This window comes from Rutidosis leptorrhynchoides, chromosome 1, assembly GCF_046630445.1.
Source record: "Rutidosis leptorrhynchoides isolate AG116_Rl617_1_P2 chromosome 1, CSIRO_AGI_Rlap_v1, whole genome shotgun sequence".
NCBI lineage: Eukaryota > Viridiplantae > Streptophyta > Magnoliopsida > Asterales > Asteraceae > Rutidosis > Rutidosis leptorrhynchoides.
The window spans coordinates 390,878,493-390,897,953 of NC_092333.1; the positions used below are offsets into that span (position 1 = coordinate 390,878,493).

The 19,461-nt window shown below is 35.5% G+C and overlaps 2 protein-coding genes across 2 annotated transcripts in view; one reads left to right on the top strand and one right to left on the bottom strand.

Annotated features, from left to right (window-relative positions):
• Nucleotides 1-1,465: 1,465 nt before the first annotated feature.
• On the bottom strand, nt 1,466-3,106 carry LOC139901034 (uncharacterized). Its single transcript, XM_071883778.1, has 3 exons — nt 2,147-3,106; nt 1,933-2,039; nt 1,466-1,817 (listed from the first exon to the last, which is right to left on the bottom strand). The coding sequence occupies exons 1-3, from the start codon at nt 3,104-3,106 to the stop codon at nt 1,466-1,468; spliced, it is 1,419 nt and encodes a 472-aa protein (XP_071739879.1).
• A 1,943-nt stretch (nt 3,107-5,049) lies between these two features.
• The window catches only part of LOC139901039 (protein NRT1/ PTR FAMILY 4.5-like), a 92,496-nt gene continuing 78,084 nt past the window's right edge, over nt 5,050-19,461 (top strand). The window contains exons 1-2 of the mRNA XM_071883783.1: nt 5,050-5,240; nt 5,381-5,465. Of these exons, the coding sequence (XP_071739884.1) occupies nt 5,050-5,240; nt 5,381-5,465 (276 nt within the window). The remainder of the gene's footprint in view (nt 5,241-5,380; nt 5,466-19,461) is intronic.

The window sequence follows — 19,461 nt, forward strand, 5'->3', positions numbered from 1 at the left end:
TGTTTGGTATATTTTGCTTCATTTTTTGATTTGCTAGTCGTTTCTTTTTATTTATTACTTATTTCTTTGCTTGTTTGCAGATCTGTCTGTGTATTCAGAAGTTCCTGCTCTGAGCAATTGCTTTGATCTCATTGATAGCCTCGTTCCTGATAATTGGGGGAATTCTTTTGCTGATGATATGAAGAGCTTCCATGATGCCTATTCTGTTATCAATTTTCAGGCTGCTTCTATGGGTCATATTGCTTCTTCCCTTTTACAGAAGCGTATGGCAGAGCTTGAGTCTTTGAGAGAGCGTCATGTTTCTATGAGTGAGAAGGTTAAGAAGCTTGAGAAGGAGATATTAATGGCTCCTAGTTATGAAGAGGAATTGAAGGCTGCTCGAGATGAGATAACAGGTTTGCAGAGGCAGGTGAAGGCAGGCGAGATTCAGAAATTGGCCATTGCTGATGAGTTGAAAGACTACAAGAAGCGTTGTGAAGTGTTGAAGTCTGATTATTCCCAAGTTGTTTCTCAGGTTATTCCTCATGCTTGTCACCAATTACTAAAGAGTGCAGATTTTGGGCAACTTTTTGATAACGTGGTGTTGGCTTCCAAAGTTCAGGCTAGGTGTGAAGTGATAGGGGGTTTGGCATCAAAAGGGGTTGTGCAGCTTGCTGACTTTGCTAATTATACTGATCAGGGAAAGACAATGGTTGACTCTGCTTTTGATGAGCTTGAGCAAGCTGAATTCGATTATGTCAAGACCATCTCAGCCAAGGTGGATGCCAAGCCTAGTGAGTTTTTGAAGACGCTTGCCTCTGTTGTTCCTGCGGTTCATGATGATGATGAAGAAACTCACCTGGAGGTTCCTGAAGCTATGGGAGAATCTGAAAAGGTTGATGCCCCTCTTAATTAGCTGTTGTTTGTAATCGTTTTAAAAACAATTATCATCTTTTGTTTGGCTTAGGTGCCTGGGCTCTGTCGCCCTTCTTTATTTGAACAATGATCATGTATGGTATAACTCTAGTTCGTTTAATTTAGCATGATTTTTGTTTGTGTTACCATGGATTTTATCCTGCTTGGATGGGTAAAAACTCTCTTCCTGCAGGATGGTGGTGCAGTGTTCACTTTTAAGGAAAGCTTGTTTACTTACGTCGAGTATTTCGAAGCATATTTTGCTTCGTTGCTCGGTATAGTGTGGATTATGGCAGGGTTATTTTATGTGTCGGCTGTCATTTTTCTCACATAATTCCCCATATGGAGTTTTAAGTTTGTTAAGACATTAGTTTATCAAAAGTAGTTGTGAGAAATTCATTAAGTTTTGTGTAGGATGTTTATAGGTTTCAACTACCAATGTTGCATCTTTCAACTACATGTTACAAAATAAAAGGTACAAGACTTCTAATGATAAAACTTTCGGAGGTTGGTTGCATTCCATGCCCTTGGTATTGGTTTGCCGGTTGTAGTTTCCAATTTGTAGTAGCCTTTACCTAGCATTTGTGAAATTACATAGGGGCCTTCCCAATTTGGTCCTAATTTTCCTTCGTATTCCACTTTGCTTGCACTGTTTAACCTTAGGACATATTCTCCTACTTTGAAGGTTGAGGGCTTTACTCTCTTGTTGTAATAGCCTTCGATCCTTCGTTTGTAGGAGGCCTCCCGAATCACAGCTGCCTCTCTTCTTTCCTCGAGTAGATCCAAGTTGACTCGAAGATTTTCTTCGATGTTTTCGTTGTTCGTTGTTCTCTCTGTTAGCACTTGTATCTCGAGGAAGGACAGCTTCTGTTCCATATGCAAGGCTGTAGGAGGTTTCGCCATTGCTTCGCTTTGGTGTTGTCCTGTGTGCCCACAGCACCAACGGAAGCTCATCGACCCATCCCTTTCTGCACTTACCTAAGCGTTTCTCTATTCCTTTGATTATGTCTCAGTTTGTTACTTCCTCCTGTCCATTACCTTGGGGATGATATACTGAGGTGAAGTTTTGTTGAATTTTTAATTGCTTGCAAGAGGGATTGTGGCTTGAAGGCTTCTCTTTCAACATCCGTAATGCACTGGTTCACCTACAACCACAGGCTCTGGAACAATTGAGTTAGTCGAAAAGGTCTTTAAAGAAGATGCTGGCAGAGGCAATTACCATGTTATTAACCAATCAAAACTTTAATATAACCTTTTCTGATCCCGCTGGAAATTTTGGGAATATTCCTTCTGCGAACTGTTTCCCATTGTCCGAGACTATTTCTTGAGGAACTCCGAACCTGCATACGATGTGCTCCCAGACAAACTTTTCTATTTGCTTACCAGTGATTGCTGCCAAGGGTTTTGCTTCGTCCCACTTAGTAAAGTAGTCAATTGCTACCAGTAGGAATGTTGGGCTCCCGGGGGTATCATTGATAGGTCCAACTATGTCTATTCCCCATTTCATGAATGGCGACGCAGATGTGACAGAGATTAGTTCTTGTTTGGGTAGTCTCGGGACATTTGAGTGGATTTGACAAGACTCACAAGTTTGTAGTACCATCGTGATGTCATGATGCATTGTAGGCCAATAGTACCTTAGTCTCATGATTTTGGCGACTACTGACCTTGGACTCGCGTGAAGACCACATATCCCTTCGTGCATCTCTTGGATTATGACAGTTGCTTGCTTTGGCCCTACACATCGAAGCCATGGAGTGAGAAAGGATCTTTTGTATAGCGCTCCGTTCATCATTTTGTATGAAGGTTCCTTTATCCTTATCTTCCTTGCTTCGTTTTTATCCTCTGGTAATTTTCCTGTTTCAAGATATACCTGCAGTGGAGTCATCCATGTTACCTCGTCTTTTTGTATGAGGTCATTGACTTCTTCTTCTAGGATGTATTTCCTTTCTAACACCTCCACCAAGACTTCTTTTGCAAGATGCTCAAATGTCAGTGAAGCAAGTTTGCTCAGTGCGTCTGCCTTCTTATTTTGACTTCTTCGGACATGTTCGATATCAAAACTTTTGAAGCTTTCGATCAGTTCTTTTGCTTTTGACAAGTACTGTTGGATGGTGGGTTGCTTTGCTTCGAAAGTGCCCTTGATCTGGTTAGACACTAGTTGTGAGTCAACGAAGGCTCGGAGATGAAGGATTTTTATTTCCTTCACCATTCTCAATCCTACTAGTAGAGCTTCGTACTCTGCTTCGTTATTGGTTGTTGCGAATTCGAAACGAAGTGCATAAGTGAACTATTTTCCTTCGGGATTTACTAACATCAGACCAGCACCTGATCCATCAGAACTTGATGCACCGTCAGTATATAACTTCCATTCTTCACTCTCGATCTTTGGGGTAATAACTTGAGTTGAGTTCTCTGTATCTTCTTCATTAACACTATCTGTCTCGATGATGAAATCTGCTAGAACTTGTCCTTTGATTGCATGCATGACTCGGAACTCGATGTCATGTTCACCTAACTCAATGGCCCATTTGGCCACTCTCCCCGATTTTTTAGGTTTCGAGAGTACTTGTCTGATTAGTTTGTTGGTAAGCACCACTATCTGATGTGCCTGGAAGTATCCCCTGAGTTTCCTAGCTGTGTGGACGAGTGCTAGGGTGAGTTTCTCAAGTTCTGGATAATTCAGCTCCGCTCCTTGAAGTACTCGACTAAAGAAGTATATTGGTACTTGCGTTTTCTCTCATTCGGTAACCAAAACTGTACTAATGCACTCTTTCGAAGCGGCCAAGTATATGAAGATTGTTTCTCCTTCTTCGGGTGAAGTCAAGGTAGGGAGTTTGGCGATGTACTCCTTCATTTCGACGAATGCCTTCTCTGCTTCTTCGTTCCAGACAATTTTTTTTTTCATAAGTATCCCTTTAGGATCCTAAAGAAGGGTAGTTGTTTTTCTGCTCCCTTTGATACGAACCTACTAAGTGATGCTAATTTCCTATTCAAGCTCTGCATGTCTTTTATGGTTGTGGGGGTTTGGAGTTGTCTTAGCCTGTCTACCTTTTTCGGATTTACCTGGATTCCCTTTCTGGTGATACAATACCCAAGAAATTTTCCTTCTTCGACTCCAAAAGAACATTTCTTCGGGTTCAACTTCATGTTTATTGCCCGAAGCCTGTCGAAAGTTTCCTGGATGTCCTCTATCAGATTTTCTTCTTTTCAACTTTTGATTACCATGTCTTCCATGTAGGCTTCTAGATTTCTTCCTAGCTAATTATGAAAGGCTTTGTTGACGAGTCTTTGATAAGTTGCCCCTGCGTTTTTTTAAACCGAATGACATCTTTTGATAGCAATAAATTCCCTTGCTGGTTAAAAAAGACGTTTTTTCTTCGTCCTCCTTAGCCATTTTGATCTGATGATACCCTTTGTAAGCATCTAAGAAGCTTTTGAATCGATACCCGTTTAGGGATTTGACTTTCCAATTGATTTTGGGTAGGGGTAGCAATTTTTGGGACAGGCTTTGTTGATGTTGGTGAAATCGACGCACATTCTCCATCCTCCGTCTAATTTTTTCACCATGACTGGATTAGCGACCCACGAAGGATATTTAGCTTCGCGAATTATTCCTGCTTTCAGCAGACCTTCTACTTCCTTACAGGCCGCTTCGTCCCTTTCAGGTGCTAAGTTCCGTTTTTTCTGATGCACCGGTTCAAGGTACTTATGCTCATTGAGTCGATGCTCCGTCACGAAGGGTGACCCTGTATATTTATGGTTCATGGTATCCCGGTCATATCGCTATTTTCCCAAGTAAATACATCCACATTGGCTGATAGTAACTTTCGGAGCTTTTGTTTGGTGGATGCTGGCAAGTTCTTTCCTATGCTGATCTTCTGATCCTGAAACATCGGATTCACTGATATCTTTTCTACCTAGGGATCTTCCTTCGAAGCTTCGAGGATGCATTCGGTCGGTTCTTTCATTGTTTCTTTTATAGCCAGGATCACCTTATTCCTGTCATATGTTGATGCGAGAGTTCCGATCCCTTCGTGGGTATGGAATTTGATCATTTGATGTACTGTGGATACGATTATACCCATCTTTTTCATAGCTACCCTCCCAAGCAGACTTAAATGTGGGGAGTTTGCTCGGACCACCACGAAATCAATGGTTTCGGTCCTTGTCAATGGTGGCTCCCCTATCGTGAAGTCGAGATCAATTTCTCCAATGGGCCAACACCTTTCTCCAGAGAATCCTACTAAGGGTACTCTTGGGGCACCCAACCGTGTTCTGATTGCAGGACTTAGCCGTTTGAAGCAATGTTCGTACATTACGTCACAAGCACTTTCACTGTCAAGGTATATCCTTCGTACTTCTCTGTTGAAAATCTTTCCATTTATGGTGACCTGTAGGTCCGAAGGACATATTGTATCAAGGGCTGGGAACGATACTTCACTCCATTTTCTGATGATACGACATCTTTCTCTTTTCTTAAAAGGCTGGTGATATGGCTGAAACGGACGGTTTTATTCGTGCGATGTCGTCAGGCCGCAGCACGCCAGGATCAGCTACCCAAGGGGGAGGTACTGTTTTAAATTTATATTTAGCGGGGCCTAAATTGTACTACTCCTTAGTATGAGTAAGGGAAGTATGACCTAGAGTCGTATTTTTGAGATATCAGTAGAATCGAACCTATATTTAAGCCTAAGATAGTTAAGAAGGAGTAATGGTTGCTTAATTTTGGGACTTTCTAATTTATAAAACAGATAAAGTAAATGCGATAAAATTTGTAATTCAGATAAGGTTAAAGTGAGTGCATACTATGACTTCATCAGTTATTCTGCCAAGATTATGGAATGCTGGCTCATGAACAGGCAGAGGCCTTGTATTCATTACACTGGTCCTAAACGCCCCTGTCATAAGACATGTCACTGGATACTGCGCTAGGCTTGAAGATTCTGAATAGACAGCAACGTCCCTTACCCCCGACGCCCGTGCTGTCTGACTACAGGCATACATGTTCAGACGGCTCATCCAATTGAGCGACTCGGTTGGGTGACGTATTAACATTAATTAATACGAGTTCTGAATACAAAAGTGACAACTTCAAGACTCCAGACTAATATTGTACAAGAGAAAGAAAGAAATGAATTGAAGTTTGTGTTGTAATGAATGACAAAGACCCTTTAAATAAACAAGATTTTTTCCTGCAAACGGCTGGCAGGCCGTTTGGCAGGCCATTTTTGGAGGCCGTTTGTTAAGGCAAGCCGTTTTTCGAGCCCGTTTAATCTGACCGTTTGGCAGGCCGTTTGCCATACTGGCAGGCCATTTGGTAAGCCGTATGGCAAGCCGTTTGCTGGCCTGGTCAGTCTGATTTTCCTGGATCATAACTTGATTTCTAGTCTTTCACCGTTTTTGCTCTAGAATCTTCGTTTTAGCTTCGATTCTCTTGATTCTTTTTGCACCATCTTCGTAATTACTTGTTCTTCAATTCTAACCGATGAAGTGGGTAATTTGCCGACAAAGTTCGAATCTTTCTTGTTTTGGGCCTTAATACCGGGGTGAAAACGTGACTTTTTAGCCGATATCAAATATCCCACACTTTGACTTTTCTTGACCTCAAGCAAACTCTCATTTTCTTAAAAATCTTTTCGGCGTTTCTTTTCTAATAGCCTAAGCGGTTTATTTTTATTATAAGAGCAAAAAGATAAGGAGTTATGATTGAAACTATCTCTGCAAGCATGCGAGGAGGTTACATGACATAGGCTAGCTTTCACGGGTCACTCAAATTACTCAAGTGTTTAGGGTTCCCTATAGATCTAAGAAATGAATACACTCATAGCTAGTCATGCTGCACCCATCGTCATAGGCTTGATAAAGACTCAAATCCATGCTGCTAATGCGAGAACGGTAGTAATCTCAGCTTGTAGGTCATTTGTCAATGATGGAGAAGGAATTTTGGAGTGGTAGTGAAGTTGTTTTGCAGGAGTGAGATAAAAGGGTAATGTAGTCTTTATACAGGAGTGCTGATGTATTTTGAGAAGCACTTTTGAACTTTTCTTCATTTGATAATCATTTTCGGTCAAGTTCTCTTCAGCATTTCTCTTATTGAGTTCTGCTCCTTTTCAAAACTTTGAAATTATATATATATATATATATATATATATATATATATATATATATATATATATATATATATATATATATATATATATATATATATATATATATATATATATATATATATATATATATATATATATATATATATATATATATATTTTTGAGACTTCATCTGGAGAAACTTTTTGCCGGTAAACTTTTTCAAGACCTTTTCCATGATACTTGAGAGGTTTATAACATCGGGTTTTCGGAAGGAATCTCGTTTTCTGGATTTTTCAAGTAATAGTAAAGATGATGTGGATGTGATGGTGGAGTAGAAGTAGTGGAGGTGCGGAAGGCTTATTTTTGACAAATGGCTAGCTCTTTTGATTACAACCGAATCACGTTTCGCTGCTTAGAGATGTAGATCTAAAGCAAGTTCTGATTCTGAGCATAGACATCGGCACTCTCAACGAAAAATAGTGAAGCATTAAACATGAATGCTTGTCTTATTTGGGGTGCCTCACTATAATTAATTTAGTTCGATAATGCCTTAGTCATGCAATGCTTTATTAGAGATTTGGTTCAACCTAACAAGATTTCTACCTTACTTAAGCCTTATTTTTATTGACAAACGTTTTAAATTTGCAAAAATACTTTTTCGAAAAGGCTTAATTTTGCAAAAAATTTGAAATTTGGCTTAAGGACTTGGAATCTTCGTGATGGGTTATTTTAATACAGCATGAAAAAGATTATACCAACATCCCACACTTAGACGAACATTGTCCTCAATATTCCTAGTGTATCCCACACTTAAGAGTTTTAGTTGAAGATTTGGGAATATTTGTCTAGTATTTCAATTGGGTGTTATCCCACACTTAGTGATAAGCTAGGATGTGGCATAGTTTGAATCTTGAGCTAGTAGCGAAAAGAAAGAAATACCCGTAGCAGATGCGGCTGGCTTCCAATCCTTGCATCTTTTATTGATCGGCTCATTAGTTTATTCTTCTACTCTACTTTATTGCACGGGTTGCCTCCCGAGAAGCGCTTTTGTTTAAGGTCGTTGGCTCCACCGTATTGATGCTTTAAAAAGCAAACATTCCTTGCTGATGGTTGTGATCTTGGTCTTCTCGAGGGAATGTGAGTCTTGGCGGGTAAATCCTAAGAAAGTGTCGGACCAATAGTGGTAGAAGATCCGGTACTTCTCTTGAAGATCTTTTGAATGATAAGTGGTGCGCAGTTTCGGCTCTTGATAAGTCTTGAAGTCCGATGAGAATATGATCCACGGCTCTGCTGGTTGACCCATGAATGTCAATCATAGAATCAGTGCTAGTGGTGATTGTTTCTCTGATGGGATGCTCATTTCGGAGGTCTTCAAACAATGTTAGAAACTGTATCTTTAGAATCTCGAAGTCTTCAGAACGGAGATCTCCACAGTATGAGTCTGTAGCTTTGCACAGATTTGTTAAAAGACGAAGCTGAAAAGAAGTGAACAGAAATCCTGACCCAAGCATTAATGTCACCGTCTTTAAGTGTATCTCCCGACATCCAGCTTTAAATGTGAAACTAGGACCTGTGGATTCGTGGAAGATACGTGATATCTGCTTCGTAACATAGGTGGCAATGTTGACTCGATCTGGTTCCAGATGAGAGAACTGATTGTTTAGCCTTACTTCCTCCGTAACAGCGTCTCGTAACTCTTTGATAATCAGATCAGCATGGTGATCAATTGTTACGTAAATCACTAGTCTGTCTGGTGTGCTTTCGAATTTATCTCTTTCCAAGAGAGCGAATGTGATGACCCGGAAAATTCTGACCAAATTTAAACTTAATCTTGTATGATTAACGTTTCCGACAAGATAAACAAAGACTATGAAATTAAATCTCAAAATTTTGAACTGTTCAATTAATCTTCGATTGTTCTCAACGAAACGCGAACAATTATATATAGATACATATACTATAACTTGAAAACGTAACAAAGTGTTGAGGAAATGATACTGTGCATTAAACTTATTGGTTTAATTATCTGATTGATATATTTAACTACAGAGTTAAAAGATTATGCCAAACGATTCAAGTAAAAGATATTTACCGAGTCTCTTAAGAATTATGATATTATTACGAGTCTCTGTTGAGAGGTCCACTTGATTTGAGAAATCATTCATTTTAACGGTATTCGGAATAAATGGTGAATTATTTGTTTAAATAACGTAATTTGGACACATACAATAATAAGGAATATTAACTGTTAAGAATTAATTATATGAATAACTTGCGATACGTATTTTAAAATGTGTTTATAAATATTGAGAATAGATATTAACTTGGTTATGAAACGTTTGATAAATACTATTATATTAATAAATAACGAGACAATGATTTATAGAAGTAAATGACCAAAATACTCTAAAGTTTAAGATATACTCTCGGTGGTATAATTTAGGGATAATTTAAGGCTATATTTTGACAAAGGTACGTGTCCCAAAATGAAAATTACAAGTTTTCTCAGTTTACGAAGGGACACTCGAAAAACCGAAACCGGGACATAAGTCGCGTAACAACGTACGACTTATCGGAACAAAAATTACAAGTTAACTATGCATGTGAATTTAATATAATATATAATTAATTATATAAATTAAATAAATTATATATATTATTAATTATTATATCGACAAACAAAAAAACAAAAATATGTGAGCTGGATCTGACGGCCATGCGATCGCATGAGAAATAGGCATAAAACCCATGCGATCGCATGGGCATCAGAATCAGGAATTATGCCTATAAATACTAGGTTTCTGCGCGAGTTGTTTTACACATATATTACTATGTGTAAATTTATTTATTTAAATTATTATTATTATTATTATTATTATTATTATTATTATTATTATTATTATTATTATTATTATTATTATTATTATTAAGATTATTATTATTTATTTTATTATTATTAATAGTATTATTATTATTATTATTAATTATATCACTTAAAATACTACGACGAGGTCATGAGCGTGTCACTTTCAAAATGGGTTTTCAAGTGGGATAGAGCTAAGGAAACTATGGGTTATTACTAAGGAGGTTATGGGTATTGTTCGAGGGTTTTGTTCGTAAGTTAAACCTAGTGTTTATCATCTCCGTTACTTCTACGTACTATCCTACAATATTGAATCTCAATATTGATACGTAAGCACTTATATTTTATCTTTTATATATTAATTGTGTATCCATGTCTAGTGCTCGAGTATATATATTTATACATACGTGTATGCTAAATTTTGTCGTTAAACAGTTTATAATAGATCACGAATTAAATACATATATTACTGGTAAAAGGTATATGATATACATGTTTTTGGAAAGCTGGCGAAAAATCAATAACTTTTCATTTAGATATCGAATAATTTCGATGAACGGATTAAAAGATATGAGCAACTGAATTATGATTGAAGTTAATTGAAATTGCTTTTGAATCTACAATTAAGATTTAAACAACTTGTTTACGAGATTGATAAATTGGATTTTTGAATATTACCAACCGAGTAAATGAATCCTTATATAAGGTACGTCTGGTTTTGTTAAACTATTGTCAAAATTGACTTTTTGAAACGACTTTGGATAACTTTTATATGTCGATCTCGAGCATTAGGATTGTGATACACTATGACCTGACCTAGATTGATAGACATTTATTGACCAACATATGTTCTCTAGGTTGAGATCTACGATTCTTTGATATACCGAGTTTCGGTTACATTACGATGAACAACTGTATGTGCTGCTAAGGTGAGTTTCATTTGCTCCCTTTTTAATTGCTTTTGCAATATATATTTTTGGGCTGAGAATATATGCACTTTATTTTAAATACAATGGATACAAGTACATACTAAATTCTACACTGAGTTTGAACCGAAAATTCATTAGCTTTGGTAACTAGTAACTGCCAGTTATAAGAACTGGTGGGCGCGAGTAGTAGTATATGGATCCATAGGGCTTGATATCCCCGTCCGAGCTAGAGCACTAGCCTTTTAATGGACGTATGCTATTTGAGAAGCGTACACGTTGGTTTGCTTGTATTATTAAGATGATTATACAAAGGGTACAAATTATATATACGTTAAGTTTAGTTACCAGGGTGCTCAATTTCGTAGAATATTTTGATAAACGTTTCTGGATGAAACAACTGAAATCTTGTGATCCATCTTTATTTACAGATTATGCGAAACATACAAACTATGAACTCACCAACCTTTGTATTGACACTTGTTAGCATGTTTATTCTCAGGTTCCCTAGAAGTCTTCCGCTGTTTGCTTATATGATAGACAAGCTATGTGCATGGAGTCTTATATGGCATATTTTTCAAGAAAACGTTGCATTCACCAATTCATCATCATGTACCTTATTTTGACTGCATTGTCAACGGAAGTACTATTGTAAACTATTATATACGGTGATTGTCTATATGTAGAAATCATCAGATGTCGAAAACCTTTGATTTAAATATTCATTTATGGTATGCCTTTTCAAAAGAATGCAATGTTTACAAAACGTATCATATAGAGGTCAAATACCTCGCAATGAAATCAATGAATGACGTGTTCGTCCATATGGATTTGGAGCGATCGTCACAGTTGGTCCTAGCGAATCAGGTCTTGCATGAATGTGTCTAACTATAGTTGTTAAGATGCATTAGTAAGTCTGGACTTCGACCGTGTCTGCAAGTTAAAAGTTTTGCTTATCATTTCTTGTCAGAAATTACATGCTTATCATTCTTAAGTCTAGACACGTTTTCCTGCATTTATTGCATAAATAGTGTATAGACAAAAATTCATATCTTAGCGTATCTGTTACTGTAAACGTTTCCTGATATCTTCCGAAAATTTCTCCGTAATTTATGGAATTTGGTATTATATATACATATGTAAATTATGTATTGAAGAATACCAAACTAAATTCTATAATCTAATTCATATCAAAAATCATCTCCCTATTTATACAAGATGGATCCCGTATCTAGTTCAAACTCTGACAGCTATTCCGATATGGATATTCACCTGAATTCTGAAGACAGTGTAACCGGAATGGATCAACCAATTAGCCATCATCTATTCTGGATGAATTGGGGATGGGTTCGTAGCCTACTTAATTATTGGAGACAAGAAGAAGGCGATCCCTTTCACCCACCACATTGCCCTCTTGGCGAAGAACCTGAAGTACTTACCGGCGAACCTGTTCGAGACACCATTTTCTCTCTAATTTCCAGAGTATCTCGTCACGATAATATACTATCTCCAATTCTGGATCTTATTCATCTGCTCGTCCGAACCGCCAATCATCCCGGTGTAGTAGAAGAAGTCAACGAGCTTCGTGCTCGGGTAGTGGCTTTGGAGAATATGGTGCAAAGGTTACAAACACCAGCAGCATCACTGGCATCAACGGTACCACCGACAACAACACCAACAGTACCATTACCACCACCAACAACATCCGCATCGCAAACCTCAACTTCACAATCTGTTCCACGAGCATCAACGTCATACGCACCGTAGTTACCAAGAAATACCAGCAACAATAACCGATGAAGTATTAACTCATTTCCCCTGAAGAAATTTTATGTATATTTAATATATATGAATTTTTAAATCAAAATAAATATTTTCGTACTAAGCTATTACGTGTGAATCTTAACTGGTAGGTACTACTCGATTAGTTCATATTACTAATATGCAATGATGTACATCCTTCATTAACGGCTTAATCATCGATAACTACAATCTCTGTTTCAATTCAATGAATTTCATTTCATAATAAACCAAGTGTATTATTCAATAACATGGTTGATTTTACACTTTCATCTTCGATGCACTCGAAACTTTCTAGAAAACATCATTTGCACCTTGCTAAGTTTGCAAGAATTCCACGAATATCAACACCCTTCACCAAGGAATATCAATAAGAATAAATAATGAAGTATTGATTTCATTAGTGAAATACTCCGCGAAGATTATGTAATCTCTAATGTTTTAGAGATTATTCATTTCTAATTCAAGTTAAAAATCAAATGAGCTTAATATGATATTAACTCATTAAATCTGTATTACATCTGAAGAAATATACATACATATATTTTCATAAAGACTGTAATGAAAATTCTTTTGTACAAAATATTAATTGTGAAATCTTTAACGGGTAGGTAATACTCGGGAATATATAAGTTCACAATTAATATGTTACACTGTACATTCTTCAACTTTGATTCAAAAATTATTAACTATGCTCACAGCGATATACAATCGTTTCCATACAAATTCAATTACATATTCTGATATTGATGGATCAGAATTCAAGTCAAGATTTAACGGGTGACATCATTCTTAGATCTCTACATCTTTCAAAGCTATACTTTGACTTCAAAAATGTGAAAGATCCTTTAGCATTGTTATTACTGAAAATAATCTTGCCATCCTTTTCAAAGTATCCAGTTTTATCACACTTTCAACCAGTCAACTTTGACTTTTCAGATTAACCTTATTGTAACCTTGACATATACGTTTTTATTACCGGGGAACCTTTTATGTTCCACCACATTAGCAGTAAATTTACTAACAACTTCATTAATCCTTGACCTTCTGAAAAATCATTATACTCATTAAAACCCTATCATGTACTCATCCACATCTTGTAACAATAATTGCCATACCAACTACCGGGAATTAGCAACCAGTATTTTGAATTTCGCAGCAATTCTACGCCAACAGTTATATATATATATATACATATAATGTCTATCTTCTAGACTTACATACTTCGAATGTGAAGTTTCTGAAAAACACCCCAAACTACGAAACTAGTTCTACGAATTTTGGAAAAATGATGATGAATCAGCAAAAACTATAAACGACTTTAACAGTCGAAAGTTTGATGATAAAGAGTAGTGTGTTGGAAAAGCACAGAAAAAGAGAAGGTTTGAAACTGGAAAACGGGTTGAGCAAAGTATGAAAGAAGCTGTAGACAAATCACAAGGACGAAATCTACCTTCAAAGAATCCAAATGATTCAGTGTCTGCTGAAACCATTAGTAAGAATCTTACTTCTTATTCTAAACCTTCACAGACAGATTTTCCGCATCATCCTCCGATATTAAAAATTCTAAGATATCATCGTATCTTCCATTATAAATATCCTCCATATTTCTGAAGATATTTTCATAACTATTCTTATCTGAAATCATTTATCTCTTCACGCTATCTGTGTTACATCATAAAAGAAACTATTTTAGTTTCTAATTTCTGAAAATTTCGAAAAATGGATGTTTTTGAAGTAGTGTTGGGAATTGAAGCATGAGTTAGTATAATATAATGACACTTGATCAACGTGATTATATTACAGTAAGTCATGCTGAGTTTCTAATGGAATGCGATAAATGTTCACAGATCATACCCTCATCATGAACCATGTTACATTACTCTTTCATTCTATATAATCTCTAAAAATATCAAGAAAATATTTTCTTAATGATTCGGTCTTTTTCAAGGTATTCTGGTAATTTGACAAGTCAGATTGTGCTATTACCGTTTCTTTCTTAGAACATTAATTATGTTCATTCCAAAATGTATAGCTACGAATTTAGGACCATTATTCGCTTGACTTAAAGTCGGGAAGAGAAAACGAAAGCATGAAGCTCTGAAATATAATGGAAAATATAAAGCCCGAAAACAACCCCGAAATTTACAAACCGTGTATATCAATACGTATTGCAACGTAAAGACACGGGAAAATTAATAACATTATAACCCCAAGATAAAAGTAAAAGTAAATAAAATCCTCCGGTGGTAAATGAAAGAGAAGAATGACAGATATGAAGGTTAGGAGTATATCAAGAATCAGAACTGGATGAAGCATTTCACAATCTTTTGGAAGTATGAAATGAGGAATAAGATGTGGGAGTGGTGAAAATAATGAAACGGAAGTGAGCAATTTATAGCAAAATATCAGACATAACAATCGAGGCAGATTACGCAATTAATCAAAGGAAATCTTAATTTTCTTAATTCCCGAAGAATCAAATCTTATTTAGATTATGAAGTTTTTCTATTCCTTAAATTCTGAAAATCAATCGTTACTACGTCAAGAGATAAGACGCATCTCTATTCTCCATTTCACTTTATTACGACGGCTTCTCTCATACGCTTCAAGTAATTGGATTATTTTATCCATATTATTCAACGGTGATAAAACTCTATTTATCGACTCATATTCATCATAAAAACTTTTTTTTATTGTTAGCCATGACAACCTCACTCAAATTTTGGGACGAAATTTCTTTAACGGGTAGGTACTGTGATGACCCGGAAAATTCTGACCAAATTTAAACTTAATCTTGTATGATTAACGTTTCCAACACGATAAACAAAGTCTATGAAATTAAATCTCAAAATTTTGAACTGTTCAATTAATCTTCGATTGTTCTCAACGAAACGCGAACAATTATATATAGATACATATACTATAACTTGAAAACGTAACAAAGTGTTGAGGATATGATACTGTGCATTAAACTTATTGGTTTAATTATCTGATTGATATATTTAACTACAGAGTTAAAAGATTATGCCAAACGATTCAAGTAAAAGATATTTACCGAGTCTCTTAAGAATTATGATATTATTACGAGTCTCTGTTGAGAGGTCCACTTGATTTGAGAAATCATTCATTTTAACGGTATTCGGAATAAATGGTGAATTATTTGTTTAAATAACGTAATTTGGACACATACAATAATAAGGAATATTAACTGTTAAGAATTAATTATATGAATAACTTGCGATACGTATTTTAAAACGTGTTTATAAATATTGAGAATAGATATTAACTTGGTTATGAAACGTTTGATAAATACTATTATATTAATAAATAACGAGACAATGATTTATAGAAGTAAATGACCAAAATACTCTAAAGTTTAAGATATACTCTGGGTGGTATAATTTAGGGATAATTTAAGGCTATATTTTGACAAAGGTACGTGTCCTAAAATGAAAATTACAAGTTTTCTCAGCGTACGAAGGGACACTCGAAAAACTAAAACCGGGACATAAGTCGCGTAACAACGTACGACTTATCGGAACAAAAATTACAAGTTAACTATGCATGTGAATTTAATATAATATATAATTAATTATATAAAATAAATATATTATATATATTATTAATTATTATATCGACAAACAAAAAAATAAAAATATGTGAGCTGGATCTGACGGCCATGCGATCGCATGAGAAATAGACATAAAACCCATGCGATCGCATGGGCATCAGAATCAGGAATTATGCCTATAAATACTAGGTTTATGCGCGAGTTGTTTTACACATATATTACTATGTGTAAATTTATTTATTTAAATTATTATTATTATTATTATTATTAAGATTATTATTATTTATTTTATTATTATTAATAGTATTATTATTATTATTATTAATTATATCACTTAAAATACTACGACGAGGTCATGAGCGTGTCACTTTCAAAATGGGTTTTCAAGTGGGATAGAGCTAAGGAAACTATGGGTTATTACTAAGGAGGTTATGGGTATTGTTCGAGGGTTTTGCTCGTAAGTCAAACCTAGTGTTTATCATCTCCGTTACTTCTACGTACTATCCTACAATATTGAATCTCAATATTGATACGTAAGCACTTATATTTTATCTTTTATATATTAATTGTGTATCCATGTCTAGTGCTCGAGTATATATATTTATACATACGTGTATGCTAAATTTCGTCGTTAAACAGTTTATAATAGATCACGAATTAAATACATATATTACTGGTAAAAGGTATATGATATACATGTTTTTGGAAAGCTGGCGAAAAATCAATAACTTTTCATTTAGATATCGAATAATTTCGATGAACGGATTAAAAGATATGAGCAACTGAATTATGATTGAAGTTAATTGAAATTGCTTTTGAATCTACAATTAAGATTTAAACAACTTGTTTACGAGATTGATAAATTGGATTTTTGAATATTACCAACCGAGTAAATGAATCCTTATATAAGGTACGTCTCGTTTTGTTAAACTATTGTCAAAATTGACTTTTTGAAACGACTTTGGATAACTTTTATATGTCGATCTCGAGCATTAGGATTTTGATACACTATGACCTGACCTAGATTGATAGACATTTATTGACCAACATATGTTCTCTAGGTGATCTACGATTCTTTGATATACCGAGTTTCGGTTACATTACGATGAACAACTGTATGTGCTGCTAAGGTGAGTTTCATTTGCTCCCTTTTTAATTGCTTTTGCAATATATATTTTTGGGCTGAGAATACATGCACTTTATTTTAAACACAATGGATACAAGTACATACTAAATTCTACACTGAGTTTGAACCGAAAATCCCTTAACTTTGGTAACTAGTAACTGCCAGTTATAAGAACTGGTGGGCGCGAGTAGTAGTATATGGATCCATAGGGCTTGATATCCCCGTCCGAGCTAGAGCACTAGCCTTTTAACGGACGTATGCTATTTGAGAAGCGTACACGTTGGTTTGCGTGTATTATTAAGATGATTATACAAAGGGTACGAATTATATATATGTTAAGTTTAGTTACCAGGGTGCTCAATTTCGTAGAATATTTTGATAAACGTTTCTGGATGAAACAACTGAAATCTTGTGATCCATCTTTATTTACAGATTATGCGAAACATACAAACTATGAACTCACCAACCTTTGTGTTGACACTTGTTAGCATTTTTATTCTCAGGTTCCCTAGAAGTCTTCCGCTGTTTGCTTATATGATAGACAAGCTATGTGCATGGAGTCTTATATGGCATATTTTTCAAGAAAATGTTGCATTCACCAATTCATCATCATGTACCTTATTTTGACTGCATTGTCAACGGAAGTACTATTGTAAACTATTATATACGGTGATTGTCTATATGTAGAAATCATCAGATGTCGAAAACCTTTGATTTAAATATTCATTTATGGTATGCCTTTTCAAAAGAATGCAATGTTTACAAAACGTATCATATAGAGGTCAAATACCTCGCAATGAAATCAATGAATGACGTGTTCGTCCATATGGATTTGGAGAAATCGTCACAGTTGGTATCAGAGCGTTGGTCCTAGCGAATCAGGTCTTGCATGAATGTGTCTAACTGATAGTTGTTAAGATTCATTAGTAAGTCTGGACTTCGACCGTCCACCGTACTCGATTAAGCGTATGTGGTTATATATAGATACGTCAAATTGTAACCTTTATATTAAATTAACGAGGTATCGTTTAGTTAATATAAAGCCCATTAATAGCCCATAGTCTAATTTCCACAAGTGTCGGTCTTTTGTCCAAACCCCAATTATGGCACAAAGTCCAATAACCCCGTCTTTAATATTTAGTCCAACATCATAATTACTTCGGCTTAAATAAGTATAATAATAACTTAGCTACGAGACATTAATTTAAAAAGGTTGAATATAACTTACAATGAGTATTAATCGCGTAGTGTTACACGGACAGGATTTTGACTTACAAACTTAAAACTTTCGCTAACATAACCTTATTATTATTAAACTTTAATATTAAAAATATAATATAAATATAAATATATTGAGAGAGTAAGAGATTATAAAAAAGGTGTAAGTAATTCGTCCGAAAAACGCTTCAATTTATAGATGTGGCCAGCTACAGTGAACCATGCGATCGCTTGGAATTAACTCTTCCAGGCCATGCGATCGCATGGCCGTCATTTCCTGCTCACAAAGCACAATAAACGTGGGCTGCTGTAATTTAATATATATAATATAATATATATAATTTTATATATATTATATTATATTCTTGTGCATAGTTGGCTCATAATTTTAGGTCCGTTGTGTCGCGCGTTGATAGTTGGTTCATGCCCCGTTTTCGGATTTTCGAACGTCCTTTCGTACGATTTAATATCTTGTACTTTGCATTTCGCGGCTCGTACTCTTGTCATTTTTAGACGCTCGTACTCTTGTCATTTTTAGACGTTTATCATCAATAATTTGAACCACTTGGATTGTACTTTGTACTTTTTAGCTTTTTGGTCGTTTGCGTCTTCAAATCGTCGAATCTGTCTTTTGTCTTCACCTTTTATTATTTAAACGAATATCACTTGTAAATAGAACAATTGTAACTAAAAGCTTGTCTTTCTTGAAGGATAATGCTATGAAATATATGTTCGTTTTTAGCATTATCAAATATTCCCACACTTGAGCGTTGCTTCTCCTCAAGCAATATAGAACTTGAATATAACTTTACTAGAATCACTTCTTTATTCTTCACACTTTGTACATAAGTGATTTTAATACGGCGGTATGAACAATGGTTGTAACAATGTAGCGACCCGACAAAATCGTTATTTGACGGCGCCGTTAACTTAGGTCCCGTTGGTTGGTCATAGTCCATATATGAGA